Source organism: Pimephales promelas, chromosome 21 (genome assembly GCF_988280905.1).
Source record: "Pimephales promelas chromosome 21, fPimPro1.hap1.1, whole genome shotgun sequence".
NCBI classification, from domain to species: Eukaryota; Metazoa; Chordata; class Actinopteri; order Cypriniformes; family Leuciscidae; genus Pimephales; species Pimephales promelas.
The window spans coordinates 23,323,242-23,342,779 of NC_142789.1; the positions used below are offsets into that span (position 1 = coordinate 23,323,242).

General features: G+C 37.5%; 4 protein-coding genes across 18 annotated transcripts in view; all 4 read left to right on the top strand.

Annotated features, from left to right (window-relative positions):
• The window catches only part of ttbk1a (tau tubulin kinase 1a), a 28,967-nt gene extending 27,543 nt beyond the window's left edge, over positions 1–1,424 (top strand). For both annotated transcript variants that reach the window (XM_039673635.2, XM_089125379.1), the window contains exon 15: positions 12–1,424. In XM_039673635.2, coding sequence (XP_039529569.2) covers positions 12–456 — 445 coding nt within the window. In that variant the 3' untranslated portion in view covers positions 457–1,424. The remainder of the gene's footprint in view (positions 1–11) is intronic.
• Positions 1,425–2,351: 927 nt separating this feature from the next.
• Positions 2,352–8,777, top strand: slc22a7a (solute carrier family 22 member 7a). Its single transcript, XM_039673636.2, has 10 exons — positions 2,352–2,768; positions 3,628–3,731; positions 4,141–4,295; positions 5,818–5,986; positions 6,207–6,324; positions 6,414–6,523; positions 6,616–6,830; positions 6,929–7,037; positions 7,980–8,186; positions 8,332–8,777. The coding sequence occupies exons 1-10, from the start codon at positions 2,367–2,369 to the stop codon at positions 8,411–8,413; spliced, it is 1,671 nt and encodes a 556-aa protein (XP_039529570.2). The 5' UTR covers positions 2,352–2,366; the 3' UTR covers positions 8,414–8,777.
• Positions 8,778–9,371: 594 nt separating this feature from the next.
• Positions 9,372–10,849, top strand: wdr83os (WD repeat domain 83 opposite strand). Its single transcript, XM_039673637.2, has 4 exons — positions 9,372–9,532; positions 10,004–10,109; positions 10,260–10,357; positions 10,511–10,849. Exons 1-4 carry the CDS (start codon positions 9,483–9,485, stop codon positions 10,575–10,577), a joined length of 321 nt encoding a protein of 106 aa, XP_039529571.1. The 5' UTR covers positions 9,372–9,482; the 3' UTR covers positions 10,578–10,849.
• A 1,201-nt stretch (positions 10,850–12,050) lies between these two features.
• The window catches only part of cacna1ab (calcium voltage-gated channel subunit alpha1 Ab), a 127,085-nt gene continuing 119,597 nt past the window's right edge, over positions 12,051–19,538 (top strand). For 3 of the 14 annotated variants that reach the window (XM_089124795.1, XM_089124792.1, XM_089124794.1), the window contains exons 1-2: positions 12,077–12,262; positions 16,433–16,810. In XM_089124795.1, the coding sequence (XP_088980921.1) occupies positions 16,437–16,810 (374 nt within the window). In that variant the 5' untranslated portion in view covers positions 12,077–12,262; positions 16,433–16,436. Of the gene's footprint in view, positions 12,263–16,432; positions 16,811–19,538 lie in introns of all 14 variants that reach the window. The other 11 variants (XM_089124800.1, XM_089124801.1, XM_089124793.1 and 8 more) reach the window with 7 other exon arrangements.

Here is a 19,538-nt window from a genome sequence, read left to right on the forward strand (position 1 = left end):
ATTCACCTTAGGTCAAAGGTACAACCCCAATCAGGAACAAGTGCTCCACCACTTCACACAAGATCAAAATCAACATTATCTTGTTCTACCAAGCCAATTGGAAGCAATCGCATGCCTCTCTCCTGTATTCCGGCTTCGTCCCGTCGCAGCTTAAGCACCACAAACTGCACTTTCTCTTCAACCCGTATAGCTAGTCCTTCGCCCCATAGGCCACCCCTACGAACTGCAGTTAGCGAATCTCGCAAGCAGCCGTTTGCCCTCCGTACCACTGTGGATCTCCCACTGAAGTCTAGGACTTCTACTTGCAGTGGTTCTGCAAAGGATGCCAAACCATCACCAAACCAACCCACCAATACACCCATTAGGAATCAAACCAAAGCTTCTGCTCATTCGAAGAACACAGTACCTGTGAAAAGGGAAAAAAGCACAAGCAACAAAACAGCTGCAGCCAGATAAGACACGGTGACTACTGTTTACTGGGATTGTTTCGTCTCAATTACTTGAACATATTGCCTCAACATGTAATCGGCCCCATTGACCAAAATGAACCTTTTGAATTCATTTAATGTTCTTCCTAATCTATGAATGGCTATAGTTCTTATTTTGGATTCTGCACCAAATAATTTTATGTTGTACTATAAGGGTAAACAATGTAGAACTTTCACTTTACTGGAAGTTTTTTGGAATATAATGGAGGAAATGTCACATTTAGCTTAATCGGTGCTATACTGTATATGTGTTGTTCTGTTGTGCATATTTAATTCAATATGTTTTTGAAGGTGTACTTTATTATTAGTTAGATGCCAAGTTGTCTTTGACCCTTGACTCACAAATAATAATGTATAATTATTTACAACATCTAAATCAATCATACAGTATATTATGTGTATTTAGGCAGCACAAATTATTATAAACCACCATACACACAGAACATTGTAAAATCTGCCACATATCCAAGGACAAATTCACAGATTTCCTCTGGTCTGCAGCTCGGCCCTCTTTGTAAACCTTGTGATGATGGGCATGCCTTGTCTTTAGCTTGTTAAAAGTGTTTGATGATAATGCTGTATGCTTGTATATATTCTTTTCAGTATTTCTTGCAGAGACTTCTTTATTTTTATCAGGCAAAGGAAATGGTAAAGTATTTGGGTTTTAGTTTTCTTAAAGGAATATATTGTGGGTTCTACACTGAGTTATCTCATTTTCTAAGCATGGCAGAAATCACACATTATTAATAATTGTCAATACGGATTATTTCTAAATGAACAATTTTCACCTCTTTTGCTCTGATTACAATGGTGAGATGTTAAGTGAGATTTCAGTTGGAACAAGGAGCATAAAATGATCAAGTAGTCGTGTTATGTTGTTGTTTTTCTACAAGTGACACATTCTTCACAGTCATTAAAAACATTTGCGTTTTTGTATGTCTGATTTACGAAAAATGAACGAGTCAGTCAACTCGCTTGTGTTACACGTATATATACACACTTCATTTTTGCACACAGCTTATACTAAGTATATACTAAACAGTAGATATCGTGTGGATGACATATCTACATAATAAAATGAATGTGGTACCCAGCCAAACACATGAAACTTCAATACTTGGTGCAAAACGGTAACATTCATTGGATAATTTTTGAGAATGAATTTGTCATCATCTTGAGTAAAATGAACTCCAGATGTCCCAAAAGAGCAAGTTACTAAACCAAACCAACAAAAGCAATGATAAAACAGTTTAAATATAACTGGAAAACAGTGAAAAATTCAATCTTATTAGTTAAATAATGCCCTAGTGCTTTATGGGAACACAAATATCAGAAAGTTGAGTTGGTTTTACTTATATGATATGTACGTTTTCATTTCTACAATCTTAATTTGAGTACTAATTTAGATTTTACTTTGTTTTTCGCCTGAATTAACTTAAAGTTGTTTTGTTTTTCTGTGGTATTTATTTATGACGCTGATATTTACATGGTATTTCCCACAGACTCATGTTTTTATGGAACTAATGTATTTTCCTTTTCCTCTCTCCGACTAGTCAGGTGAGGGATAGTGAACTTTTAAGGCCTGGGATTCTTCTGTTTCTTGAGCATACCAAGACAAAGACCTTCTTGTGTCTCATTCAGACCCTAAAAAGCATGACAGGGAAGAGTGTTATGAAAACATATAGCAATTCAGCACTGCTCATCTCCTCAGACGACTCTCTACTCGCCGTTCACTGTAGACCAAACCAAGTGTGTCTCTAAGAGCAAATTTCATTGAGAAGATCTCGATTCTGATGGGTGAGTAGAACGAGCATTCGCAAAATAAAAACCACACAAACAGATATCATATCTACTTGGTAGCTTATCTAACTTTCAGCTATGAGGTTTGAGGACGTTCTTCAAGAAATTGGTGGCTTCAACAAGTTCCAGTTTCTGGTTCTATACATCCTGTGGCTCCCACGGGTCATCCTTCCACTGCATTTCCTGCTCCACAACTTCATCTCTGGTGTGCCATCCCACCACTGTGCCCTGCCTCACTTGGACGGCTGGTACACGGGGGCCGCAGAGAAGGACGGTGAATCGGCACAGATTCTGGCTTTTGGCATCCCACGTAATGCAGATGGCTCCTACAGCTCCTGCAAGATGTACCCTATTCCCTTGGACTTTGACCCTAATGGTGACCTGTCCTTACTGTATGGGAACCGATCAAATGTGTCGGTGCCATGCCAGCACGGATGGACATATGATCGCTCACAGTTCACCTCAACAACCGCCACCGAGGTAAGAATACGAGGCATTTTCCTCTATTTCAGTGAACTATTATCAACTCAAAGGCCCCCCAGTGTCAAAGACAACATTAGAACATTACAACATTATGTAAAGACAAAGGTGCTCATTTTTACAGTTTTTTTTTATTTACTTTAACTGAGCATATATTAAATGTAACAAAATAATTATTATTTATATAATTCCATACATTTTAATAATTATTTTCTTCAGGGTTTACACATTTTATTACCAATGAATTTAAATGTTTGTTTTCTTTTTTCGATCTTTCCTGATTATGGGGATTTTACTCATAAATGTTAATTTCTACACTCTAAAAAATGCTGGCTTGTTTTGACCCAATTTTGGGTCAAATATGGACAAACTCGAACATTTGGTTAAAAATTGTATTAAAAATATCAACCCAATTGCTGGGTTTGTCCATATTTGACCTAAGATTGGGTTAAAATAACACAGTATTTTTCATAGTGTAGTTTGGCATAACTAATTCCTATTCATTATAGAAATTTCCATGACTTTTCCAGGTCAAGGATTCACAATGAAAATTTAGTCATATGTCCTGATTTTCCAAGACCATGACAAGCCTGGTTCTTAAATAAATTTGTTTTGTTTTTTTTGAGCGAATTATTTAAAATAAGAAATACGATTCCAGTTTGCAACTTGATTTTTAGCAATTCTAGCTTTGTCATATTATAAATCATCGTAAGCCATCTTGAGACCCCCAGTTGAGAATGCGCTATTTTATATGTTGATGAAAATTTTAATTAATTGTCCTGCTGTTCATGGACTGTGTTTCACCTGTATGATCTCTAACAAAGACAATATAAGGTGTGATTTGTCTCTCTTTTTTTAGTGGGACCTGGTATGTGACGACAAAAAGCTAAACCAAGCCCTTGCCACATTTTTCTTCATTGGAGTGACAATCGGTGCTGTTGTGTTTGGCCAGTTGGCAGACAAGTATGTCATTGTTTATCAATATTATTTGTTCCATAATATTTTTTCTATAACCAATTATTTTCTACTATTTTCTTTGGCCATATCCGAGTTTCCTTAGGCTCAAAGTTGGCCACATGATTTTACTACAATAAAGTGTCTTTACTCACATGTCTGAGGTTGAAAAATGATTAATTCCCCTTGATTTGTTCTGCATAGCTGATTTGTACATATTCATTATCATTATTTGCTTTCACAATTGAGTTATATTCATTATTTGTCACGGAACTTCACAGCTAAACCTACATCTAAAACTGCTTATACCTCAGGCTATGTGTGTAAAGAGCAAGAGACATTTTCCATGTGATTTTCACTCTTATAAAACGGTGTAATATCCTGTGTGGTTAAATTTGTCTTTCAAATCACTCCACAGGTTTGGTCGTAAGCCAATGATTCAGGTGTCCTTTGTGGTCAGTGCTATTTTTGGAATTGCCGAGGCTTTTTCTACATCTTACGTGATGTTCGCCATAGCAAGGACCTTGTGCGGACTTGCCTTGACCGGGATGTCTATCACCACAGTGGCCCTGTGTATCTATCATTTTATCATTTCTTTAATCTTCAATCTCTCTAGTCAACATGATCAAAACTGATCCTAGGATTATTTGATGAATAGAAAGTTCGAAAGAACAGCATTCATTCAAAATTAAAACCTTTTGCGACATTATAAATATTTCACTTTTTATCAATTTGATGCATCCTAATTGAAGCAAAAATGCACTCACCTAAAGGATTATTAGGAACACCATACTAATACTGTGTTTGACCCCCTTGCAGCTTCAGAACTGCCTTAATTTTACGTGGCATTGATTCAACAAAGTGCTGAAAGCATTCTTTAGAAATGTTGGCCCATATTGATAGGATAGCATCTTGCAGTTGATGGAGATTAGTGGGATGCACATCCAGGGCACGAAGTTCCCGTTCCACCACATCTCAAAGATGCTCTATTGGGTTGAGATCTGGTGACTGTGGGGGCCATTTTAGTACAGTGAACTCATTGTCATGTTCAAAAAAACAATTTGAAATGATTCAAGCTTTGTGACTTGGTGCATTATCCTGCTGGAAGTAGCCATCAGAGGATGTGCACATGGTGGCCATAAAGGGATGGACATGGCCAGAAACAATGCTCAGATAGGCTGTGGCATTTAAACGATGCCCAATTGGCACTAAGGGGCCAAAAGTGTGCCAAGAAAACATCCCCCACACCATTACACCACCACCACCAGCCTGCACAGTGGTAACAAGACATGATGGATCCATGTTCTCATTCTGTTCACGCCAATTTCTGACTCTACCATCTGAACGTCTCAATAGAAGACTCATCAGACCAGGCAACATTTTTCCAGTCTTCAACTGTCCAATTTTGGTGGGCTCTTGAAAATTGTAGCCTCTTTTTCCTATTTGTAGTGGAGATGAGTGGTACACAGTGGGTTTTCTGCTGTTGTAGCCCATCCACCTCAAGGTTTTGTGTGTCGTGGCTTCACAAATGCTTTGCTGAATACCTCGGTTGTAACGAGTGGTTATTTCAGTCAAAGTTGCTCTTCTATCAGCTTGAATCAGTCGACCCATTCTCCTCTGACCTCTAGCATCAACAAGGCATTTTCGCCCACAGGACTGCCGCACACTGGATGTTTTTCCCTTTTCACACCATTCTTTATAAACCCTGGAAATGGTTGTGCGTGAAAATCCCTGTAACTGAGCAGATTGTGAAATACTCTCAGACCGGCCCGTCTGGCACCAACAACTATGCCACGCTCAAAATTGCTTACAGTAAATCACCTTTCTTTCCCATTCTGACATTCAGTTCGGAGTTCAGGAGATTGTCTTGACCAGGACCACACCCCTAAATACATTGACGCAACTGCCATGTGATTGGTTGATTAGATAATTGCATTAATGAGAAATTGAACAGGTGTTCCTAATAATCCTTTATGTGAGTGTAGGTTGAGAAAGTATTATGATGCGCTTAGAATAAAAGACATAATCTGAAAAGATCCCCGTTAACACTACCAGATTATTCACAGTATTGTTTTCACTGACACTAACACTACAGGTGTTGAGTGGACAGACATTAAACATCGCACATTTACGGGTACCATCATCAGTCTCGGATGGAGTGTAGGGAACATGCTTCTGGCTCTTCTGGCATATCTCATCAGGGACTGGCGCCACCTCATCCTGGTAGTGACATCACCCTGCCTTGTTGGCATAATTGCTTGGTGGTGAGTGGTGGAACTGCAAGTGAAAAAATAACGGGTTATTGGACCAGAAAAAAATGGTGGGATTTGAAGTTCAAACAATTAAAAAGGAATAAAATATTGTCAAATATTACAGATGCACGATACAGATATTATTTATATTTTTACAAAAATATAATGCATCTTTTTAGGCCTCTAAATGTCAGTCATGACTATTTTTCTCCTTTGCAATTCACCTCAAAAGGTGGATTCCTGAGTCGGCAAGATGGCTGCTGGCCAAAGGCAGGGTAGAAGAGGCACAGAAGTATCTCACTCAGTGCGCCAAGATGAATAGAAAGTACACTGATAAACTAGAAACTGAGGTAAACACCTAGCCAAGCTTTCATTTCTTATAACCAATTTTGATCCTTTATTAAAAACTAAATAAAACATCTGATTGTCATCTATATAGACCTTAAAGAAAATCACCATTTCTGAGGTCTCTGAAAAGGAACATTCCTACCTTGATCTAGTGAGGACACCGAAACTGAGGAAGATTGTGCTTTTGTCAGGGATCTTCTGGTATGGACCTTTTTTTTTCTCCATTGTAATATAAAAGTCAATAGCTGTTTGTTTGTTGTTTTTTAATTAACAATATTCATTTGAATTGACAGGTTTGCAGTTGCTTTTACCTACTATGGGATCAGCTTCAACATCACTGGGTTTGGTCTGAACATCTATCTCACGCAGTTTGTCTATGGAGTCATTGAAGTCCCAGCTAAGGTTGGGACCTACTTCACTCTGGATAGGATTGGACGGAGAAACGGCCAGGCGTGGTCTCTCATTATAGCAGGAGCTCTGATTGGACTAAACAGTTTAATCCCAACAGGTACTTCTTCATTCTTTATCATCTTTATCTTCAACCTCTTTACCATATTTGATGGTGGATATATGAATTATTGAAGAATTGTGCAATTTCATCTGCAGAGTTGGCTGCTGTGCGTACAGGAATTGCAGTTATTGGGAAGGGATTCTCTGAGGCAGCCTTTACCATTGCTTTCTTGTACACATCTGAGCTCTACCCTACAGTACTCCGGTATTTGAAAAAATACAGCACTTGTAAAATTTGAGATAAAATGATATTTAAAATGTTATTTTAGAGAAAATATTATTGCCAAGGGTTTTCAATTTTTCATATGCCATGGATCCCCAAATATGATCATCCTCGTGTGAGGGACCCCCACCCCAACATTTTTAAGACGTCAATCTTTTGCAAATTTACCCTAGATTGAAAAGTTAATATTATAAATCTAAAATGAGTTTGTTAAATTATTTCTGTTACAACAATTAATGTCTTTTGTTTAAGGACTCTTATTTTGAAGTGTATTTTTGTTTTTATTGTTCCTGCTGTTTGACTTCCTGTGAATAGTTCCTGTTTTATTTAGCTGTGTCTCATTTCGAAGACTGCCTCCTCTGGAGGTCACATTTGTCAGCTACTTATGTCATCAATGATGTCTCATTTCTTAAAAGTCATAATAAAAATCCACAAAACGTATGCTTCACAAGGAATAACGGTCAATGTTATAATAGTTACTTTTCTGAAATGAGACACAGTTTTCATTGCTGCTCCGTTAGTCTCATTACCCACACCTGTTCCTTGTTTACAAGTTTATACCACTTGTTGGCCCGTTTACACCATTCGCCACCATTTTCAACAAAAACTGAAACCTTTTAAAGCGTTTTGGCTATTCATTATATATATATATATATATATATACAGTATGTATTATCTGTTAAATGTATTATTTATTTATTTGTTTAATTATATAATTCTAGTTATTTTTTTATTTATATTAATAATTAATAACTGTTTATTTATTTGAATCTGATTTATTTAATTAATAACTAACTAACTACTTTTTAATTTCAATCACTTTTTTAATTAATTGATCTAATTAATTTATTTGCTTAATTATTTTATTTTACCTCTTGTCTTTGGAATGAAGCAACTAACTCTGCTTCTCTGTATCTTTCGTAGGCAGTGCGGCTTAGGCTACACCTCTTTTATAGCCCGTCTCGGAGGTGCGCTCGCCCCCATGGTCATATTATTGGAGGACGTGTGGAGCTTTGGACCGCCTCTAGTGTTTGCTGCCACTGCAGTTTTCAGCGGATCTGTGGTCTTCCTGCTGCCTGAGACCACCAATGTTCAGCTTCCTGAGAACATTCTGGATATAGAGGAGGGGAGGTATAGTATCATCAGATCATATATCCAGTATATAAGGATGGCAAAATTGCTTTCTGCTGAATCACACAAATATTAAATTCCACAATACTGCACCTTGATATAAGATCACAATGTGAAATATTGATCATTTATTTATGTATTAAAGGCACACAGTGTCCACGGAATCAGAGAGGGATGTTGAACTCTCTGAGATGAATTCTGTGGCTTTACAAGAGAAGGACTCATAAAGGCAAATACTGTCAGAAGAACAATGACTCCTTACAGTTCAACATCTTCATGGACAGCTGTGAATAAATAACATCAACTGCAAGACATTTTATGGTGCACAAGGGATTAAAAAAAATATTTGAGGTTTCACAAGACTAACACTTATGAAAAATAACCATGGTTTTACTACAAAAAACAAAAAAACAAAACAAAAAACATGGTTATTATAGTTAAACCATGGTAACCACAAAGTAACCTTGGTTTTTCTACACTAACCATTGTTTAACCATGGTATTTTTTTGTAAAACTGCAGTTACTCAATCTGCCAAAAAACTGTGGCTACTACACTTTTACTATATAAAAAAAAACCATGGTTAATTTTCATAAGGGAAGAAACAAGTAAAATGTCATTGAATTTAAGTCAACAAATTGCTGTCTATTAAAATAAGGTGCTTTTTGTATTTTATCTTCTGAAAATAAATAAAATGTAATGTTTGAATGGTTCTTGTGTTCTTGTACATATGCATTTATCTTGATATAAAAAATATTAAAAACGTTTCATAAGTGAATCATGGAATGCAAAACATACAATGTAATTATTCTTTAATAGCACATTGTACATGCCTTTGGTGTGAGAGACCCGGGTTCGAATCCGCTGTGAGACACCAATGTGTCCCTGAGCAAGACACTTTAATCCCTAGTTGCTCCAGAGGCGTGCGACCTCTGACATATATAGCAATTGCAAGTCGCTTTGGATAAAAGCGTCAGAAAAATGAATAAATGTAAATGTAATAGACTGAAATTTAGAATTCATTAATTGTGGCATTTTCACTTACCACTATTTCTTAACAGTATTTGCATTTTAATAATAAAATAACTGTTTTCGTTACCACTGACTGTTATCTGAATTTTCCACACACACCTAGCCTACATTAACACTCCTTAGCGGCAGGGGGTGCTAGTGCACCACATATAGCTTTACATACAACACAGTGAGGCGTAGTAGAATTTCACAGGTCAGCTGTTAGCTGACGTGCTGATCTTAAACCCCTCAAAGAAGTTTTCATTTTATTAGGATTTTTTAAAAATATGACCCTAAACAACATGGCAGACCCAAGGAGACCGAATAAGATCTTTCGGTGAGTATTATGTCTGTGTTTAACAATTGTTTAATTTACTGTGATGGATTGGTTCTCGTTAGCATCCCTGTTAGCCGCAGTTCGGCTAATGATTAGTAGAGATTTAACCAGATTTTCACTGACGATAGATGTATGAGTTTTACCTAATAATATATTTTAAATTAAATAGTCATTTTATTAATGTTACTTGTTCAATTGTACAAATATAAATTCAAAAATTTTAAGTAGTGATAACTTACTTTATAACTGACAGCAAATGTATCGTTGCCGTTGCATATTTATGTTATCTAATTCTTCATTTATTACGTTTTTTTTCCACCTAGATACTGTGTGTCTTTATGGCTATCTCTGGGGGAATCATGTGATGTTTGTGTTCTGTGTATTTGATATGAAATCGATGCTGGATTAAAAAAAACAGGCAGCATTTATAGCACAGACTATTAATAGTTGAGGCATGTGTTTGTTTAACAGCTACAAGCCTCCCAATACCGAAACGAACCCGACATTGGAAGATCCTACACCGGATTACATGAACCTGCTCGGCATGATATTCAGTATGTGTGGCCTGATGCTCAAGGTGACCTCATTCTCATCTACAAAAACACCTGTTTACAGTCAACGATGCTGTTTACTTAATAAATGCTCACTGTTTGGGATTAAAACATGAGCAGAATGATTCTCAGTGATTATGTAATGTCAAATTGTGTTTCATTTATGTGTTTGGCAGCTTAAATGGTGTGCATGGATTGCAGTGTATTGCTCGTTCATCAGTTTCGCCAATTCACGAAGCTCAGAAGACACTAAACAGATGATGAGCAGCTTCATGTGAGTTGCTTATGCTCATTTGTCATTCTCATTATTAATTCCACATTTTTTTCTTTAATTGATCAACGTTAACGGTTAGCCTACCTGAAGAATTTCTCAAATGTTATGCTTCTGGGATTGTATGCCCAATGAAACATGTATTTATTCCTTCAGGCTGTCCATATCGGCAGTCGTGATGTCGTATTTGCAGAACCCGCAGCCCATGTCGCCACCGTGGTAACAAATAATCCAGACCCAGGGAGATATCTCAGCAGGGACGGCATGAGAACCAGCTGATCCTCCCACTGTCCTTCTGGAACACAGGGACATACACTCATCAGCCCAGCTGGCCAATCAGAGGCTGTCAAATTGACCAGTGTAGCTCCTGTTTGACCCTTTTTTGAAGTTGTCTCTGTGCTCACTGATTTTTAGGGATGCGACTGACCACCACACTATGCTAAAAATATTCATATGTTTTGACTGATTTTGAGAAATAAATGACTGTTTTAAACATTTCTTTGTGGCTGTATTTTCATTTTTCATAATATACACAAGTAATTAGTGCTAAGTAGGACACTTTGATGTGGATAACAAGCAGGTGAGATTTTAGAGATTGATGTTAATGTATTCATGCTGCTTCCAACTATATGTGTGGACAGAAGTTTAATAAGCTTTTTATTTAGTTAGATTTAGTTTTTCCAAGTGTGTTGTAAGAAACCGCTGCTAAACAGATATAGAGAACCGTACAGATGTTCCAGATTCATCTGTGTCCAAAATGGATTCTGCTCAGGCCTAGAGGATTTAAGGAACAACTGGCAACTCATGAATTGCCATTTTTGCAAGTATTGTTATTTTTCTTATTAAGAGGAGCAATGTGCATAGTCTTTTATATTGATTGTTGGCTTTATAACACCAGGGTTGTTATTGCAAAAATAAAAATAAATAAATACAAATATTTGTCTGTAACCTATTCTGCTATATTACCCCTATGGTTTGAGCACTTTTCTGACAAGATTATAATCACTATGATTTATTTCTTTGATATGTTCTGATGGTAAATATATCCTCTGATTTATTTTTTTTATACATTTGAATATTGACACCACGAGCAATTAAGCATGACTCTAAAATAATAAGAAACATTGTTTATTTATTATTTTATCTTTTGTGTATCGAATTTAATACATGTCTTATGACGAATGCCTTATGACGAATGTTTTATGTCACTAATGGTCAAAGCTGAGTAAGACGTTGAGTCAGCATTTTACCGTCATCTGACAATTCAGACTCTCTTTCTTACGTCTTATCAAGCTTATAGCCTAATTCATAATCTATAAAATGTAAAATCAACCCAATAATTGTCATTTGTTATGAATGATTATACGACATTTTATTATTTGTGGACATTTATTTTTACGTATAGCCCAACGGCTGATTAGTGAAATTCGCATTCACCTGTCCCGAATGAATAATAATGTGTAGGCTCCCATAATAAGCACAACCACACCGTCTCTCACCCATCGCGCAGCAGCAATCAAAACGCGTAGTTTTAGTCCGCGCGACACTCAGTGCCATTACAGTCACGTATTCGTTCGCGCACTGAGCGCGAGACTCCTCGTACAAACGCATGCGGGTCTCGCGCCACGTAGAGTCGTTTCTTGAGAGCCTTCGTGAGCTGTCACTCCTGACAGGAATACCAATATTACACTGAGAGAAAATACAAATTATTTGTTTTGTCCAAGAAAAATACTTAAAGACAGAATGATACGAGCTTGAAGATGGAAATGACCTCCTGCTCTGAGAAAACGGACCTCGGACCTATCAGTTTGTGGAGTTTTATTGTTAGTTTAGTCAGTTATAAACTACAGGTGATCCGGACGGGTCCAGATTCCAGGATCTTCTCAGAAAAAAACACAAACCTTTCTGGTAAGTGTCGTGGAAAGTGTTCCTCTTCTCTGTTCGCTTATTTTTCTGTAACGTTATATACATAAAGATGTTTATATCTAGGCTACATAAAATTTTTTCTCTATACAAATAACTATCTATCTATCTATCTATCTATCTATCTATCTATCTATCTATCTATCTATCTATCTATCTATCTATCTATCTATCTATCTATCTATCTATCTATCTATCTATCTATCTATCTATCTATCTATCTATGTATCTATCTATCTATCTATCTATCTATCTATCTATCTATCTATCTATCTATCTATCTATCTATCTAATAAACCTTTACCTGGAGTTTCTGGGGCATCACAGAGAATATTTCATCTTTCTTTGGTTGAAACGTAGCCTACCTTGAAATTGGTCATTTGCCATGGTAATACTCTTTGAAATACATTGGAGTACAAGGTAAATACCATGGAATATATCAATGTACTATGATTTCACTGCCTTATACACTCACCTAAAATATTATTAGAAACACCATACTAATACTGTGTTTGACCCCCTTTCGCCTTCAGTACTGCCTTAATTTTACGTGGCATTGATTTAACAAAGTGCTGAAAGCATTCTTTAGAAATGTTGGCCCATATTGATAGGATAGCATCTTGCTGTGAGTTGATGGAGATTTGTGGGATGCACATCCCGGACACGAAGCTCCCGTTCCACCACATCCCAAAGATGCTCTATTGGGTTGAGATCTGGTGACTGTGGGGGCCATTTTAGTACATTTAGCCATTTTGAAGTCATTGTCATGTTCAAGAAACTAATTTGAAATTATTCGAGCTTTATGACATGGTGCATTATCCTGCTGGAAGTAGCCATCAGAGGATGGGCACATGGTGGCCATAAAGGGATGGACATGGCCAGAAACAATGCTCAGGTAGGCCGTGGCATTTAAACGATGCCCAATTGGCACTAAGCGCCAAGTGTGCCAAGAAAACATCCCTCACACCATTACACCACCACCACCAGCCTGCACAGTGGTAACAAGACATGATGGATCCATGTTCTCATTCTGTTCACGCCAAATTCTGACTCTACCATCTGAATTTCTCAACAGAAATCGAGACTCATCAGACTTCAACTGTCCAGTTTTGGTGGGCTCTTGCCAATTGTAGCCTCTTTTTCCTATTTGTGGTGGAGATGATGAGTGGTACCCGGTGGGGTCTTCTGCCGTTGTAGCCCATCCGCCTCAAGGTTTTGTGTCGTGGCTTTGTTGCATACCTCAGTTGTAACGAGTGGTTATTTCAAAGTTGCTCTTCTATCAGCTTGAATCAGTCGGCCCATTCTCCTCTGACCTCTAGCATCAACAAGGCATTTTCGCCCACAGGACTGCCGCACACTGGATGTTTTTCCCTTTTAACACCATTCTTTGTAAACCCTAGAAATGCTTGTGCGTGAAAATCCCAGTAACTGAGCAGATTGTGAAATACTCTCAGACTGGGTCTGGCAGTCTGAAAGCCCGTCTGGCCTGTCTGGCAATCACCTTTCTTCCCCATTCTGACATTCAGTTTGGAGTTCAGGAGATTGTCTTGACCAGGTCCACACCCCTAAATGCGTTGAAGCAACTGCCATGTGATTGGTTGATTAGATAATTGCATTAATGAGAAATTGAACTGCTTTTCCTAATAATCCTTTAGGTGAGTGTATATTCAGTATACCACAGTATCACAGCAGTGCATTTTTATTGTTTGGTACAGGACTTTTGTATTTGTTAGATGTTCTGCTGCCAATCATTTGCTGTTGTGTGATGGCTTTCAGCCAGTGTTCACTCAGCAGTTAGCATATTATTTATGCTATGAAGGGTACTAAAAGCAGCAAATCATTTTATTGTTTGTTCAAACATTTTCCTTCGTCCTTCTATTAAACAATACATGTCAGCATCAGAATTGGCTGAGACTGAATTTCATCAACCATTTCTGATAACAGTTCAATTAATTTTTCATTTGCAGACATACACATCGCCTAATATACTGGAGAGTTAAAAAATCTAGTTCAGTCCAGAAAAACTGTTGACATCATTGAGTAGGGATTCTGATGGCCATTATTTTTATGGGAACGTTTTTGTGGTTTTGGAGAACTTTGTACAGTCAATGTCACCCTAATTGCATCTATTCATACACACCCACACAACGGTGAGGCTGTCTGTGGGCTGGTGCAATGGAGAACCAACCCACACCAACAGCCACTTGCTGTAACACAATGATGAAAAAGAAATCATCCAAAATTGGATCTTACCACCTTTTGTGGATATATTTATGCTATACCTTGCCATTACAGTGAGATTTATGGTGTTGTCGCTTTAGCAAACAAAGCAAAGAATGATTCTTTTGTCTTCTCCAGGAAGCATCCAATGGATCACACCCTTTAAATGAGGAAGAGATGTGTTCCTATCTAAAAATACAAAAACATGAATTTCACAATGTTGTCAGCCTCCAGGAAGGGACCTTAAAATGTGTGAAGGCCTTTCAGGATGTCTTCTGGTTCTCCTTCACCTCACTGAATATATTGCCTGTTGGAACTGGCATGCTAGTCGCAATGTCTTTGCTCTCCATTGGCCAACAATAAAGAGGCAGATTTAGTTAGTTCCATCTTTAGTGTCTGATCATTGAGACAAGCTGTGTCCCTTCTAATCACAGCCTGACAGCAAATCCTGCCTGTCAACAAAGAGCACAGCCTCAATAAGGACTGTAGTGTGTGAATGTATTCCATTCACAGTTTGGACTCTGCTTATCTTTTCCCGTGCTTTACTCCATCTGTGCCTTTCTTTTTATCTATGTACTTTGGGGAAGGTCACTACAGCATTTGACACCTTTTCAATGCTTTGCTTTCGGAAACAGAAGTGTAGAGGTGTTATTGGCCTGTGTTGCTGCATGCATTTCAAAGAGCCCCAGAAATCCCAAAACCATAAACACCCATCTATAGCTCTGCAATTGTTTTCTTATGCATGTGTGTGGTATTGAAAGTGTTGAGTGTGTATGTGTCACTTTAAATTACTTTATTCCACCTCCCGTGTCACAGTGGACAAATTCTTCAAGCACCGTCAGCACATCGTAGTACTGGAGCGCATCATTTATTTTCACCTGACGTTGGTGTATTCCAATTTTTTTGAAACATCTGTGCAACCTTTTTTTAATTAAACCTCCCTTGGTGCTTTTTTCTTCCCTTTGCTTCCCTTTCTACTTTGATAACATGTCACCTATTTTCCCCTTCACTGTCCTTCTTTTTTTTGGGTTGCTGTCAGTATTGTTTCTATTATTTTTACAGTATCATGAAAACCATCACAAAAAAAATAAAATAAAAAGTGCAATAAGAAATCAATCAAATTATCCTCATTATCCTCATTTACATTTATGATTTAAAAAAATTATGAAGTAGTTCTCCCGATATAATTAGTAAATTTATAAAATACCAAAATTTAAATGTTCAGTTATTTTCCAGTATTTATTTATTCTAAGCATTATGAACATCATCGCAACATACATATTTTCCAATAATAAATAGTGAAAATGTATTATTAATAATTATTATTATTATACAAACAGGGTAGTATGCATTATAAATCAGAGGAACGATAGATTGTATGCTCATTTACGTTTATGGATAAATCCTCTTACTGATTTTACTGGTATAATTAGTAAAATTATAGAAAACCAAATTCTAAGAAAAAGATCTTGTATCTTTTATGATGAGTATAATGTTGAATTTTAATCAACATTATACTCATTATAAAAGATAAAAGATCTTTTTCTTTGAATTTCACTTAAATATCCATATTCTTAAAAAAAAAAAAATCAAATCTCTTGAGTTGGTACTTATTTTGAATAAGTAATTACTTTACGCCAGCTAAAAAACTATGTATATAGTATGAGTGTGTGTATTATGAATGTAATCTGGATGTGCTACATTTGCCATGTTGTCATTATCATGTGACCAGCGTCAGTTACGTCGCTTCACTGCCATTCATAAATCCTCTCCCGCGGCCTCATGGGATAGTAAAGTGTCCATCATATGCACACTTCAGAATCTCGCCCGAAGTACAGTAGCAGTACCCAGTAGTAGTCATCCGGGTACTCTGAATTCAGACATACTTGTTTTGCCACATACTATTTTACCCCTACTCTACTTTTTTCCCCATAGAGCCATGCTGTCTCCCATGTATGCAGACAGCTCAGTCATCATGGAGAGAGCGCCATCCTTGCGGAAGGGTGGGAGAGTGCAGCCACAGGGCCACAAACTGCGCTGTCATCCTCCTACCAGCGGGAGCAGCGTTTGTGCCAACCCCACCTACTATCATACTGTGTATGACATGAGTGATGAAGCATGCCAGGTTGACTACAGCAAAACCAATGGGGAAACCGTGGTGATGGATGGGACACTTTACTCTTTGATGCCCAGTGATTCTCTGGTTCCTCCTGTCAGAAGGAGAGGGGCCCTAGTGGACCACCGTGATGTCATCAAAGCCCACCAGTCCCATAAATTGCAGAGCACTCCACAAGCCAGACGAAAACAATGGGAGTGAGTATTAAATAATATGTTACTTTTTTTATATATGTCTTTGGTTTGATGACTTTGTAAAGTGTACTAGAAAAAAGTCCATCAAAAAGCACCAATCTTGTGTTTTGGCATGTTTAGTCATCTGATGACATTTAAGTTTACTGTGATTTTGCACAAGTAGTTTAATGTCAATGCTAGTCCTATGAATTGAAATTAGCAACAGTATAACCTTGTTTTTAATGAAATGTCAACAATGGCCCACATTTTGACGGCGAAATACACCTACACCATTCATCTTTATTATTATTATTATTATTATTATTATTTTATAAACCAGAGTTGGAACATTTTGGTTAGACCTAGTTTGTTTCCATGCCTCTTCTAAAGCTTTCAGGGAGCATATCTTCTCAGACTGTCACTCAATAAATTCATCTCCTTTCATATCTCTGAGAATAAAGGGCAGGTCTTGAAGGTGTGTGTGGAGAGAGGATGTTTATGTTAGAGCCACAGTGATGGACACATTGATGGACATAGTGATGGTCCCTACTTCATTTGGACCCTGTGTGTGGTTGTGCCTGACAGCAGTTAGTGAATGTGGAAACCTTGAGCTCTAGGGGAAACAGAAATCTGCAATGGAAAAATAGCAAACTCAGAGCAAGATGGAAACATTAATACGGAAAACAGCTGTGGTGAAGGTATGTTTGGCAAATATGTTTTTGTAGTAGTGAAGTGAATGCTTGTTTATATTCTTTTGTTGTGATTAGTGGAAACATGCTTCTTAAAAACTTGTCAGTTTTATAATTGGAGCCCGACAGCCTGTCAAGATGAGGTATTTATGTGGCATGAGTTGCACCAAACAGAATAGCAAAAATCATATATTCACTGAACAAAATTATAAACGCAACGCTTTTGTTTTTGCCCCCATTTTTCATGAGCTGAACTCAAAGATTAAACAAAAGACCTATTTATCTCATATTGTTTACAAATCTGTCTAAATGTGTTAGTGAGCACTTCTCCTTTGCCAAGATAATCCATACAACTCACAGCAGTGGCATATCAAGATGCTGATTAGACAGCATGATCATTGCACAGGTGTGCCGGCTGGCCACAATGAAATGCCACTCTAAGGCCACGTTTACACAAAGCCGGGTATTTAGAGAAACAAATATTTTCCCTCTCTCCGTTTTCAAAAATAACATCGTTCACACACCCGCATAAATACGCCGTCATATCTATGCCAAACCTATGGGCGGCAGTGTAGGGAGAAGGATAAAGCCATGCAAGCCAATCAGAATTCTCATAATCAATGGGAGAACCTAAAACGCTGTTTCTCCCAGTTGACATGACAACACATAACCAGTGTTTTCAGAAATCTCCACTTTTTTAGTTTTTAGAAATAATAGTTTTCTGTGATAAAAACGGGGTTTTCGTGTAAACGAGAGGCCAAACCACAGGGAAATATCTGCGTTTTCCCTTCGTGTAAACGGGGCCTAAAATGTGCCGTAGATATATATATATATATATATAATTTCCCCATTCATGGTCAGTGAATTAATTGCTATAAATTACAGATTTATAGTTGTTTCTGCGGGAATAGGGGAAATAATTTTACCTAAATATAGTTAATGTTAGAAAGAACATGCTCTTTTCTACCTTGACGTTGTTAGCACAAAAACTTTTGTCATCGGCTGCAGGTATCTGGTGAGTAGAAGAGTACGTCTTTGTTTCTGTGTTTTCCATCACGGTGGGACCGCTTAAAAATGAACACAGAACGGCAGTGAAATCCAGTCACGATTTCTGTTGCGCTTTAGGGGTGTGGAGGCTTCCACTCTCATTGCTCACCCACTCACTCTGGCAGCCGTAGCAGCGGGGAGACGTGAGATAACAGGTTACTGACAGAAAATGCAATCTCACCTCATTTCACTCATTTCCCCTCACTCTCTTTTCTCTCTCACTTTCCTTTTCTTGTCTCTGGCTGTAATTAAATATGGGCCCAGGGAGTCTCTGTCACACAGCCGAGTGGTAGAGAAATGCACAAACAAACACTCACATGTATAAGATACACCACTAAACTCATTCCAGCTAGGCAACACATATGTTGCAGACATTGAAAATCTTCATATTCAAGTCTATTTGTGATATTGACCATGTGAACTCTCTTGTGGAGATGCTCAGATGTTTGATGTGTCCGTTGAATCACAAGCTCTTTTTGATCATTTTCAAATTATGCTGGAGAACATTATGTCAGCCTGGAAAATATTTTAGTGGTATAAAAAATACTTTTTTAAATGATAAAATTCATAAATATTATAATAATAATATAAAAAGTAAGATACACATACTAGGAAGTTTCATGAACTGCCCTGAAAAACTCTCACATTGTCCCTGCATGGGACAGTAGGTTTTTCTTTCTGTAGAGACCTGAAATTAGAAACATTTTCTTCATATTCTCTCAAGGCGTACACATGTATGTTACATTAGATTCTTTCTTTCTCTCTTTCTGTAGCCACTGCCTTGTGCTCAGTGTTTTTCATAAACACGGGGTATGTCTCTCACACGCTCTCAATTAGAGCAGAGCTATATTAAAACAGCCTCTTAAATAGAATTAAAAAAAAAACACTTAGCTGCTTAGCTGTGTATTGCATCTCTTCTCCATACCTTCATCTGTGTCTCACATACAGTACCTCCCCCTTATCTGTGCTGTAGACTGCTTCACTTCATATTTCAACACATGAGCCTCAGGTTTTGG

Bases quoted from the DNA above. Each gene is read 5' to 3' on its own strand.
- slc22a7a (XM_039673636.2), top strand. From the start codon at position 2,367: ATGAGGTTTGAGGACGTTCTTCAAGAAATTGGTGGCTTCAACAAGTTC. The intron at 2,769-3,627 runs GTAAGAATACGA...CTCTTTTTTTAG, and splicing joins CCTCAACAACCGCCACCGAG to TGGGACCTGGTATGTGACGA. The intron at 4,296-5,817 runs GTATCTATCATT...CTAACACTACAG, and splicing joins TATCACCACAGTGGCCCTGT to GTGTTGAGTGGACAGACATT.
- wdr83os (XM_039673637.2), top strand. From the start codon at position 9,483: ATGACCCTAAACAACATGGCAGACCCAAGGAGACCGAATAAGATCTTT. The intron at 9,533-10,003 runs GTGAGTATTATG...TTTGTTTAACAG, and splicing joins AGACCGAATAAGATCTTTCG to CTACAAGCCTCCCAATACCG. The intron at 10,110-10,259 runs GTGACCTCATTC...TGTGTTTGGCAG, and splicing joins TGTGTGGCCTGATGCTCAAG to CTTAAATGGTGTGCATGGAT.